General features: G+C 42.2%; 1 protein-coding gene across 7 annotated transcripts in view; it reads left to right on the top strand.

Annotated features, from left to right (window-relative positions):
* The first annotated feature begins 2,700 nt into the window (after positions 1-2,700).
* Positions 2,701-12,622, top strand: part of ARMC9 (armadillo repeat containing 9) — a 69,140-nt gene continuing 59,218 nt past the window's right edge. For 3 of the 7 annotated variants that reach the window (XM_075507063.1, XM_075507064.1, XM_075507065.1), the window contains exons 1-7: positions 2,789-3,029; positions 3,161-3,248; positions 4,979-5,104; positions 5,670-5,840; positions 6,855-7,010; positions 9,739-9,831; positions 11,090-11,114. In XM_075507063.1, coding sequence (XP_075363178.1) covers positions 3,198-3,248; positions 4,979-5,104; positions 5,670-5,840; positions 6,855-7,010; positions 9,739-9,831; positions 11,090-11,114 — 622 coding nt within the window. In that variant the 5' untranslated portion in view covers positions 2,789-3,029; positions 3,161-3,197. The other 4 variants (XM_075507060.1, XM_075507061.1, XM_075507062.1 and 1 more) reach the window with 4 other exon arrangements.

Below are 12,622 nucleotides of genomic sequence, written 5' to 3'. Positions count from 1 at the left end.
AGCAATTCCCCATTGCTTTCTAGAAATCGCAGACTGCTTTCTAGTGCTTTCTAAGACTTACAGTGTGTTTCCTAGGAATATCTTTGATCCAAACTCCAGGCTGTCAATATCCTCCAAGAAGCCACAGGGCTACAAAAATTTATCTGCAGTGTCTGTTTTTTAAAATAAATAGAAGGGGGCATACTTATCTTTACCTTTGAACAGTGATGCAGTGGCAAACCCTGGAAGCATAGCAGTCCTTTGAGCTGCCGCGGTTTTGCCATCATGCAGATGTTTGTACACCATCTGGAATTCTCAACACAAATAAATCCAGGGATATGGCAAAGCAGAGAGTATCTAGAGCAGGAGAGGATGTCCCTGTGAGTGAAGCTGAGGTTTGCTTCTGAGCCAATGCACCTGCTCAAGGGAAGACGGCAAAGGCAGGTGTTGCACAAGGTGTTGGATGCTCATATTCCTTTCCAGAACAAATGCCACCCATGGTCCTGGCCAATTCCTTAATCAGGAAACCTCATGCCTGATTTCAGTATTGCTAGATTATTTGCCCTGGGGCTCTTCTGCCCAAGTTCAGCCAAAGCATTCCCTTTCTGCTTGCAACGACCCCGGACAAGCAGCCAGTCTCCTCCACCTGGGTCCTTCTGGCTTGCAGCAGGACACACTGACGGATACCACACCACCCCACCGACTCTGGCCTGGGCTTGTATCATCTTTCAACAACACGTGGCAGGGCACCGCGATGCAAACTGCAGTGCCCTGCAGACTTCTCTGCGATGCGCTGAGAGTGGTGGGGTCCTCACCGGCGTTTCAGGAATCTGTTCGTCTGTCCCTTTGCCCCCACCTGTTGTGATGCACTTGCTGGGAGTGCTGGGGAAGGAGGCAGCCTGAAGAAGACTGGTGAGGTTTCTCCTGATTTCCGGGAGAAGCTCCTTCCCTAGCAGGATTTCTTTAACTGAGAATGTCTCCCAAGCATGCTGAGTTGGGGAATGAGATGTTTTCAAGGGCCTCTGAAACAGACAGAGGTGATGGATGAAGTGACCTGTTCCTGGCACCTTTGCATCCATCACATGAAATGCAAGTAAGTAAAACGTGGGTGGTTTAGCACAACCCTGGCTCAAACCATTGCTCTGTCCCTTACCAGGACAGCCATAATTTGAAGCAGCAAGACATTGGAGGGGGCATAGATTTGTCAAGGCCGCTTCTGCCCTTCGTAAGATATTTAATGTCTTCCTTTCCTTTCCCAAAGAGCAGCAGTCTGCCTCAGTATTTTATTCACAAATACCAACCCACCGCTGGCTGGCCATGGAGCAGCGGTGAAATAATTCCCACAGGTTGTGGATAGAGTGCTAGTGCCTGCTCACCATCTCTCATGACTCTGCTTCCCATCACCTCACTCTTTCCAAACATTTCACCTATCAAGCTGATAATTTTAGATCTGGCAAGAATGTTTAAGGGTGATTTTTTTTTTTTCCTATTCCTTAATTTGTTTTTTTAATTGTGTAAGGAGAATAATACCCTTAGATCACGAGCCAAGGGAAGGCTATACCCTGAACTGCCTTCACCCACGCTGGCGCTGGAAAGTTAAGTTTTGGCTGGGAAATGGTCCTGGTGGAGAGCAGTGCCTCTGAGCTGGCTGGTGAGATTAGCTTTTGGGTTTTGTGAGGTTATAATCCGTGTGTGTGGGGCAGATGCAAAGCTCTGCGTTCAGTTTCGGCTGCCTGCTTTAGGAGCCTTTCAAAGGAAGAAAGATGGTGCCGTGCTGTGTCTGGTTGTGGGACGTGCGGAGGATGTGGGTCTTCCTAGGTGTTCATGGTGGTAAACAAGGCTGCGCGGGCTGAGATCGAAAACCCGGGCAGGACATCACTGGTGATACAACGTCATTTTGCTGCATCTAGCAAATGCTTGCTAGAAACTTGGTGTAAATGGCAAGAGGTTCATTAACACCGCTGTTTTAATTAAAAATGGGACAAAGCCTCAATAAGGGGCTTGGCCAATCCTCCTGTTTGTTTTGGTCAGGCTTCCATGAAGTAACGACATGTCAGACGTGTGCCTACCGGAGCCGTGCGTGCATGAGCCGCGGGGCTGGTCTCTGTGTCCCTCACCCCGGCTGTGTTGGGGCTGCGATTCAGGCTCGTCGCGCAGTGCTCAGTCTCAGCAAGGCCCTGCCTGTTTTTGCCCGATATCTTTTTCAGACGAACCTTCCAAGCTGTGAGGTAAGGGGAGCAGGCGGCCTTGGCCACGGGCTGCTTTAACCACAGCGGGAATTACTCCCAGCGTTTCCATCCCCTCAGAGAGCACAGTGCTCGGTGGCAGGTGTGGTGGGGGCAAATACTGCCGGATGGCTGTAGTGACTGTAATTAAGAAATCATGTAATTGTGCAGCTGAAAACTACGGGCCTATGGACAAGCACACACTGTGGTGCGCTTTTAGACTTCTGGCCTGCCCAGGATGGCAAGGGGGTACAAAAACATATGTTAAGACGGCGGAGCATTTTAAAAAATGAACGTGACCCCAAACTCTCATCAAGTTACGTCAGAGAGCGGGGACCCGCAAAAAGCGACTCTCCACCACAACCCGCGGGAAGCTGCAGCTCCCCTCCCGCGCTCCAGGGGGCGCTGCCCGCCGGCACGGTGGGGAACCCCCGTCACGTGACGCTCCCTTCCCGGCCTGGGATTGGCTGAGAGGGATCATGTGCGGCGGGAGGGGGCGCGGCGCGGCGAGAGGCTGCGGTTGCCAAGGCGACAGGAGGCGGCGGCGGCGGCGGCGCCGCGGGGCCGCGGGGTAGGTAGGCCGCGCCGCGGTGATGCCGGTGGCACTCGGGGTTTGCTCTCTTCCTTCCGCTCCGGTTGGCTCAGGAGCTGGTAGGGCCGCATGCTCTCGGCCCTGAGGGGGCGGCCGCAACGCCGCGGCCCGCGGTGGGGGGGCGGTGGGCCGCGCCCGCGGGCTGCTGCGTGAAGAGCCGGTGTGACCGCCCCGCGGCCTGGCGAGAACAGCGGTTGGGGTCGGCGAAGACCGGCTTCGGAACTTCTCTGGAGGTGCCTTACTGGGGGGGCATATCTTTCTCATGCGATTTGTTTGGAGATGAGACTGCTAATGGGCTGTGTGTGGCGGGGCCCTGTGAACTGCTGTGCTGTCTGTAACACCCCCCTTCTTTACAATTTTCTAGGTGTATCAGTGATGAGACGTAGCAGTAACGCTTAGCGATGGGTGACGTTCTAGCTTATGAAGCTGAGTTACTTGGACTAGTGAGAGAGGTTGGTTTTCTCGATTTTTTTTTTTTTTTTTGGTTGATATGAGCAACACAAAACTTCATAATGCTTGTATTCAGAGCCAGGTATTGTAACTGTGGTCTAAATTCTGGAGTTATTTAACTGGCCAAGTGTTTGCTATACCCTGAAATCGTATTGACTCCTGTCATGCTCTGTAGATTCAAAGGGCTTAATGTCCACTAAATGCCAGCAGTCAAACATCAAATCAATCTAGAACTATCTATTGTTCATTGCAAATGAGGCTTTCATTAAAGGAACAGTTAAGTTGGTTAGATCCACAGACAGCTTTGGGGCTCAGGTCCAACCTGTGATAACGGTGAGATCTTTAATGGTGATTGCTTAGCTGCTACCTCATTCCATATGTGTATAAAATCACAGAGGCATATAAAAACCCTAGAGCTGACAAAGCCCAGGCTGAAGTCCTGAGACTGCTGATCTCTGTGGTTTAATGCCGAAGCAGGATTTTCCAGCTAGGCATCCCTCTACCCATATTGCCCATAAGAGGTCATCAGAAGATATTCTAAAGTGTGAAACGGTCCTGTGAAAAAGACAGTGAGAGACAAACTTTCAAGGGTAGGTGCCTCTCTGGTAGTCTGTGCTTCAGCCTTCTGGATGAATTGGCTAAAATGGGATATTTATGATTTGGAACAAGAACGCAAACTGTGATCTCTGCTTCTTGTTACTGCCTCATTCCTTTGATCAACGCTGTGTTGGTAGCCTAGTTTAGAGCCCCAAGTGAAAACCAAAACAACCTAACCACACTGCCTTGTGTGCTTGTGTGACCCAACCTATTGCAGGGTTCTACAGATGCCAGTGCTGCGGAGGGGTGATCAAGAGCAGCAGTCAGCTGTCACTGTACCCAGCTTTCACCAGGCTGTCTGTTGAAAGCCTGGACAGTTACTTCCTGCCTAAAGAGTCTACCAAATGGCAAAAATCATACACAACTTAAATCTTTTTGTGGATCTCAGAAGACAAATCTAAAAAGAGGTTTAAGTACTTAATCGCTACTATACTGTTTATGTTAACAGTGAAGAAAGTAAACGATTCCTGTTCTCTGTGGCAACGCTGGGCATCCCAATCAAGTTTGCAAAATGAAATGTGATGTCTTGCCTCAGCAACCAATAACTAAGACGCCTGAGATGGGGGGAGGAGGGGAAGGTTGTGTGTAATATAGTGACTGTACATTGTGGGAGGAAGAGGCAGCGCTGTTTATCTCTTGCTCAGAAGAATAGTGCTTGATTAGTTGTTAATTAATTTGGCTTGCACAGCTTCAGATGAGTGACCTGGCTTAGAATTCAAGCTGTCTGACTGCTGCTGTGGAGATGAGAGTCACACTTAAGAGTTGTGCCCTCTGAGAACATTATTTGCAAGGAAGTTATTTACTTGTTTCTTCAACCAAGGTATAGCATTAATGGATTTTAGTTCTTTTTCTTCTTTGGTTGAATGAAATTACTGGCTAAATTGAGGGGCATCATTCTTTCAGAGGATGTGCTTGATTGTCAGTACTATTCTCTAGAATGCAGGAGGAAATTTAGTTGAGAGACGGTATTTTCCTACCACATGAGGTACCCGTTCTTGGTTTGTTGCTGTGCAGTCTTTGGCATTTATGGACCCTGCTACAGAGAAACTTTAAAGGACTTTGGCAATTCATGGGTCACTCAATGAGACATTAATAATCTAAAAAAATATTGTTTCTGTATGTTTTTGTCTTGTAGTATTTGGATTTTGCTGAATTTGAAGAAACACTGAAAGTATTTACAAAGGAATGTAAAATAAAAGGGAAGCCACTACCTAAACCAGCAGGTGTTTCCTCAAGAGATTCAAAAGCTTTGCCTGTTCAGGTAATGCATCATTTACACTTAGTTTGAGTAATACTAAAAATAGTTAAAGGCCACTAACCACCATGGAATTATTACAGCAGTGAGATTATCTGAACTGGCTGAACAGATTCTTGATTATTTGAAGAAGTCTGCTAGCAGTCTTCTCGGAGTGCAGGAACCTTCAAGTTTGGGGTTGTTTTGCAGAACTCTGGTTCTTTTGAACCCGAGACAGTAGTTTTGGTTCACACTATTTTAGGTTTTTAGCTTGCCACACTTTGATAAGACTGATTTTCACACACCGTAGGCATGTATTTTTCCCTTATGGTAAAGGTGGGTCCTCAGATTGACATGCTTGAAAATTTGGGCTTTACTTCTTGTATTGATGGTTGATGCAGGCTCTCAAAGATATTAAAGACAGGGGGAGGAAGAATATTTAGGTGGTCATTGAATGGTGAGAGATTTTGGATAAAACTTTTCATTCAGAGTGTTCAGATGGCACTTGAATTCTTCATTCACTAACCTATTGTTGAAAAAAATGTAGCTCTTCTGTGTTTCGTTTTTCACTGAATGCTTTTCCCCTTTGCAGAAAGATCTGCTTACAGCATTTGAAAATGGTGAGCAGAAAGTTTTCTTCCAGCTCTGGGAGGAGCATATTTCGTCTTCAGTCCGGGACAATGAACCGGTTGCTCAGAAGCTGGAGTTCTATCTTCACATCCACTTTGCCACCTACCTCTTAAAACACTCTATGGGAAAGCCTGTAAGTTTAGTTCACAATTCAAACTTCAAATTGTTTTTGTTTGTTTTACTTCATTTGTTTGTCATTTATTTCATTTATTTGATGAGGATGGGATGTTTAGTAAGAAGAATTCCCAGAATATGTATCCAGGTTTTGGACTGCAGTCTGCATTTTAGTTGAACCAGACCCCTTGTATTGTGAAGTACAGAGATGGAATTTGGAGATGTCCTTATCTTGGAGCTCCGGAAGTATTTTACCATGGAAAATAGCAGCATGCTGATACTTTCACACCTCTAATTGTAGTCCATAGGAGATTCTTAAAACACTTGTTTTGCTTCCAGTTTGGACTAAAGCTATGTGTTGAAATATAAACATTTCTGATAAAATGAGGAAGCTGAATCTTGACCAGCTCAATATATCATATTGAAAACTATAATTCCAAGCTGTCATAAAATAAAATCTCTGTTACATGTGACTTTTATGATGAAGAGACATTTAAGTAGCCTGGAGTCGGCCAGATCAGCCAGGGCTTAATAGCTCCTGCCTTACACCTGTCGGCTGCTACAGGAGTATTTGGATGCCTTCAGTGTGTTTTCTAGCTTCTAAGGAGCTTTTGGTCTGTCTGTGTGCCAGCTCCCCTTCCTGGTGCTATGTGAGTGGACTTTACAGTTCTGCACTTATCACTGAAATAAAGCATGTCTAAATAGGTGTTTCCTCTCTGCCCTGAGTGTGGAAATGGCACTCTGCTTTAGAAATCTAGCCTGAAGTAGACAGGAATAATTTACATTCAAAAAGCAATTGTCCCTCTCTACTTTTGTTGAACCTGGACAACACAAATAACAACATGGTGAAAACTGCAGTGGTGAAAACAAGATATAATGCTCTCTAGTTAAATAAATGTTGCTGTTTAGATAACAGATATTCTGGGATTTCAAACTTGATATTAATGTATTTAGGTCTCTGCTTATATTTGCCAGCTTTACAGTGCATTCAGAGTGGTAGTTTTCTAAATAGATATGCTGCTTTATTTCCTAGGACAAAGCTGAACTTGAGGAAAGGATTTATTGTTTTAAGGCATACCTGGAAACAAAAGGAGCTGCACTGAGCCAGACTACAGAGTTTCTTCCCTTCTATGCTTTGCCTTTTGTTCCAAACCCCATGGTACATCCTTCATTTAAAGAACTTTTCCAGGTAAGTATCTATTTTGCAGAGATGGTATTTATGATGATTTTTCTCATGGGGTGATAGATATTGAATGATATTTAGTTTGGTAATCGCTTTTATTGTTTCCTTTAACAGAAACTATACAATCATAGAAGAACATATATTTGATGGAGGAAGGGTTGTGAGAGTGCTATCAATAACAGAGTACCATCTTAAATGTATTTTATATTTGCTTGAGTCCTAAATGGTACGCCAGCTTTGTGTCAATAAATAAGAATTGCTACCTTCCACACAACCCTGAAATACGCATGCTTCTGGGAATCGCTATATAGTAGTTTAAGTCCGCTTACTTTATGGTTGTTGCCCAGCCCCACTATCTGTGTATATATAGCTGGATTTAAAACATGATAGCTAGGCATAAGAGACTGAAGCAGTTTCATTTAATGTGGAAAAGAGAAAGTCAAGTTTGTAAGTTATCCTCCTGTAACAGAAAATGAGTCACCATTGTCTGTGTTTTGAGATTCTTCCCCACTCCTAAAAATAAAAAACGCTGGAAAAGCATAGCTGTGCTTAGTGGTTTGGTGACTCATGCTGCAGGCGTTTTTCCTAGTTAATTTTTTTGTTAAATATGTTTTAGCCTTTGCCTTTGAATGGCTGTTTCAGAGTTCAGTTCTTAGGCTTGCATGTGCAAGGTGAGAATAGAGTGTAAAACTTAGTGTGCTTGAACTTCAAAATAGATCTCATTTGCAGGTGCATTTTCAATATGATGATGATCTACAGTTATTCTATTGATGAAGGGGTAATAAAACACCCTTACATTGACTGCTTTGTGGGCACCATGCAGGTGGATGGTTAGAAGATGATGCCCAGAGTTGTGGTTTGATGTTCCAAAGTATGGGTGGTAATTCCTGTGGGGAGGGTACAGCCGCCATTCCACCTGCTGACAGCTTGTTCCTGCGGTGGAACTGTGCCTTAACTTCTTTGTTTGCTGGAAGTGGCTGGTTATGTGGTTGCACTTGGACTGGGTCAAGGAACTGATCTGCTCTATTGCCTGTGAATGCGTGTGTATACAGCTCCCATGTACACACATGCACACGCACATACACAAATTTGTTTGTAAAATATGTATAATATTTTGCAGGGTTATATGCTTGAAATGCTTCACCATCCTACCACATGGACAGTTGTGCTGGCTTATCTAAGGAGCTGCAGGCTGTTATTATGGTGGGAGGAGATATCCTCAGCCTGCGTTGCTGCCACACCTTTTTTGATATCAAATCAAAGCTTGTGTGATACTTGCCCTAGGTCTGACTTTGGATGTATCAGCTGATGAGGAGCTCCAGTTTAACACCAAAAAAAGGCATATACTGCCATTTTCCTTTGGGACTAGCTATAAATTAAGAGATATATTGGTTGACCTTAGAGATGGGCTATGACTACTCTTTTTTAATTATACTTAGCAGCTTTTTTTTTTTTTGAATGCCTTATCTAAGACGAGATCCTCAGGTTTATTCATAGTAACCCAGTGTCCAAGCTCTTAGTCCACAGTCACTCATATTTTCTTGTGGGAATTGTACAGCTCATTCCATGTTAGTGTTGAAACACAGATTGTTTTACGTTTGAGAAAGAACAGCAATGAGTCACTAGTCTGCTAAGCAGTGTTCTTACGGCATATTTTTTTTTTCTCAGGCGTCTGATGCTTTATATAGCTGGAGTTCCTGTCTGTTTGTGTAATACATCTTGAAAAATAATATACACTCCTCTCTGTAGGAGACATGGTTTCTTTGGTAATATACAGCGTACTGTGGTGCACCACTATCTCGATACTGAACTGGTAAATGCAGCAAGTAAATTCTGTATGCTCTCCAACATGGTGAAATAAGGGCAAATCTGAGCTGCGAGAACAGCTTGCAACATATACATATACAGCAGTAAATTTAGGAAGCTCCTGCTGCTTGTTGGAAGATACTGCTTTTTCATCTCATGGCTAGCTTTTCATCAAGCAGAAACTAGCTTAACTGAAGGTTTGAAATAGAAGAAATGAGTATTCAGTGAATTCTTACATGTAGTTTGGCTTTTTTCCTTAACTGTTATTTTCTTGTGCTTATGAGACACTATGTCAGGCAGAAGACAGAATTCCCGTTAGTGGCTGATATGTTGGTCTATTTTTTGTACGTGAGCTGTTTTTCTCCAAATCCTTATTTTAGAAATGTTGTACCCTGATCACTGATGTCATGTCATAACCCTTGCAATAGTTATTGACAAAATTTACAGTTCTCAGATCTTGTTAGGAGTGAAAGATGACTACAGTGATTACTTTTTGAAAACTGAACAATTGAAAATTATTCATTTTGTACTCTATTTAATAAATCTAAAATTCATATTCATCTAAACATGAAGATGAATATGAATTCTCAAGTTGCTTATATTTTAAAGATACTTCTAATTTAGGGGCAGTTGCTGCATGTGCATACAAGGCACCAACACTATATGATAGTTTTACACGTGAAATAAAGCTACATTGTGTTTTTAGAACTCTTGTCTAGGAATAATACTGAACTCTCTTCTAACTTCTGTACACTTGTATGTTAGCTAGTAAACACATTCACTTCAGTAACAGTGAAGGGAAACTCTTTTCAATACAATGCTGGCTGCTTTGTTTACTAGTGGAAGGTTGCTGTGATCCAAACAGTACTTTCAGCATTGCATACATATTTGGTGAACAACTGTCATCATTTGTTTTTCTTTTCACAAGGATTCTTGGACACTGGATTTAAGGTCAAGATTGGAAAAGTTCCTAACTCTGACTCTCAAAGCCAGACAGACTCCCCGGCTTCTCACTTTATTTGTATCCTTTTGAGAAAACACTTTGGAGATAATTAGAATTACTATAAAGAGGTAGTATAATTTATTGGAAGAGTATGCTGCTAAGATTTATTGCAGAATTGCAGTAATGTTGCAGTTCAGTGTTTTTATGATAGGAAACATTGTTTATAGTCCACATTCAAAAAAAACTTTTGAAAAAGCTATGTAAAGACAATGTATATGAACCTGAATATTTATCATATGACCATTCTTTGCTTCCATGTATAAAAGTACAGGATACCCCAAGGCACCGACCTGACCTGACTTCTTTCTTAGCATGTGTAAAGCTGTTAGTCTTCTTAATTAGCCATTTCAGGGACTAGCTGAAAGTTTACCAGGGCTTTTAAGGGTTCCAGAAATTATTGTTTTACTAAATGGCTTGTGCTTCAGACGGTATTGTTTTTCTAACAATAGTGTTTAAGCTGTGTTGTCAGGCCTAATTTGCAAACTAACTAGCTATATGACAAATTATCTTCTCCATTTTTGATCAATACAGTTAAAGGCAAGGTAGAGAGAACTGAACTGGAGGCTTTGTTCTGGCTTTTTTTTTTTTTTTTTTTTTTTTTCCTAACAGGAGAAGTTGAAAGTCCTTTTCCTGGTATATCTATCTTTATTCTAAAGCAGCATCTTGCCATGGTGGTAATGAATGATGAGCTGGAAATTATATTCCTTCTGTTCCATTCCTGTCCATTTGCCAGGATGGGGAGCAGTGATCAAAACACTGCTTTCAATTCCATGTTACGGATGGTTATGTGGGAGTCTGGCATAGAACAGTTGAAAAAAATTTTCTCTGCTTATTCCTCTTTATGGGGTAATGGACTGGATCCTAATTGAGCCCTGAATATTTCTTGGGTATAAAATATCACTTGCCCTAAAACATTTACATATATTTTATGTAAAATCAGCAGTTTGACTTTTGATTTTGATGTTAATACATTTAGACTGGACTTACCATATCTTATACTTCAGGGCTGAATCTAGTATCTTTAAAAGTCAGCAAAAAGTCTCAAGTCTCCATGCAACATTGTACATTATGCACTTATGAGATTTTTATGTATTTATTATTGATTCGTTTATTCTTGCTCTCCTGTGAAGCATCAGGCATTGGCTGTTGCCTGGGACAATAGGAATATTTGGCTTGGTTGGGTTTGCCAGGGTTGAATTTCTCATTCTGCGTCTCTGGAAGAAACACGTACTGAAAGGACACACATTTTCCTGAACTGCTCCTACTCGTACAACAGAAGGAGAATGGACAGTGCAACAAAGGTAAATGCTGAGATGTGGTAAGGATATTCGGTAAGATTATTAGGGGCTATAATAGTAGTGGAAAGTATGCCTGCAATGACAGGGAAACTAGTGATGCGTGGCAAAAAGTCCTTTGAAATCCAGACCCCTATCTTGGTGATAGTTATTGCTACACTGCTTGAGGTCAGTAGAGTTGAGCATAGGCATGTACTAGAAATGGGAGGGGGCCTAGTAGTAGGATTTGTATTTTAAGTCTATTCTGTCCTGAAATACAGTAAAAACAAGTGGAGAACTCTGTACAAAGTGCATACCAGCTTTCTATTTTTAGTTACGATGAAAGTAAGTTTCCTCAGATTCCTTTCCCATACCTGCTTGTGCCGATCTGCATCTTCCAGATTTCAAATCTCATTCAGTTATTCTGATGACTGTCTGATTCATTCACTATTCACTCGTCCTGTTTAAACTCCTAAAATAGTACATATTGGTATCTCCTGAATAAGTATGTGTTAATTTAAGTATGACTCTCTGATGTGTTGCATTTTTGGGTAAGCTGTTCATCCCCACTTAAGTGTGTAAGTGACTTAGGTCCTATAAAAAAAAATTTTGGCACTGAATCCCATTAGATGCTGATGGTGCTTGAAATATGTGCCTTTTAAAAATCAGTTCACTAAATAGAACTTAGGTTCCCAACTCCCTTGCATTCATTTTTTCACTTGACTTTCTGTGTTCACTTTATCAGTAGGGATTTGTATGAGCCCAGCTGGGTTCCTAAAATGACTTTTCCTCTTGACTTATTTTAATCTGTAATTCCACACTTACTATTTGTGGATTGAAGTAAGGAGAAAGTTAGGCTTATCTCCCACTGTGAGTTCCAGGTATTTTCTTTGTTATTTTGTGCTTTGTGTTGCATTAGACTTTCATTGAATAATAGAAAGATCTTTGTGGAGTTTTATTTTCCAGAAGTTACTCTTTTTCCTTGTGGTAGACTTTCCTGAAGGCAACAATTCCATACTCTGATTAAAAAGAAATAACTACATGATTGGGTGGGCCTGAATTATTTTGGGCCTAATTATTTTTTATTTGGACAAGTTCTGTGCTTTGTTACAAGTACAGGGACTGTCATGGTATTGAATCTATGCAGGTTAGCCTTAATGCGTAGATCTGTTACGTGCCTTGGAGGTTGAGTTGGGTTGGATTTTTCATAAAGGTTACTTGAGGCCTGTCTCGTATGAAAGTTTTGGATCTGAGAGGTTATTTTTGCAGTATGCTTTTCAGACCATATGGGATCCGCAGTACATACTCGCTGTTGGAGAATGTTTACTTTATCAGTGAAGGAGAAACGCAAAGAAAATTAATAGGCAACACACGAATGAAGACCAGTATGGCAAAGAGTCCTGAAAACAGTCTTTTGTAAATAGTTACCAGTCATTAGTCTGACATACTGAAGCACTTCAAGTTTGGGTGGGGTGGTACATATGCTCTTGAGGGTGTCCTGGAGAGTTTAGTGTGTTTACCTTTCCTGATTAACC

The sequence above is a fragment of the Mycteria americana genome, chromosome 7 (genome assembly GCF_035582795.1).
Source record: "Mycteria americana isolate JAX WOST 10 ecotype Jacksonville Zoo and Gardens chromosome 7, USCA_MyAme_1.0, whole genome shotgun sequence".
In the NCBI taxonomy this organism is placed as follows: domain Eukaryota; kingdom Metazoa; phylum Chordata; class Aves; order Ciconiiformes; family Ciconiidae; genus Mycteria; species Mycteria americana.
This window is presented reverse-complemented; position numbering and strand designations above follow the sequence as displayed.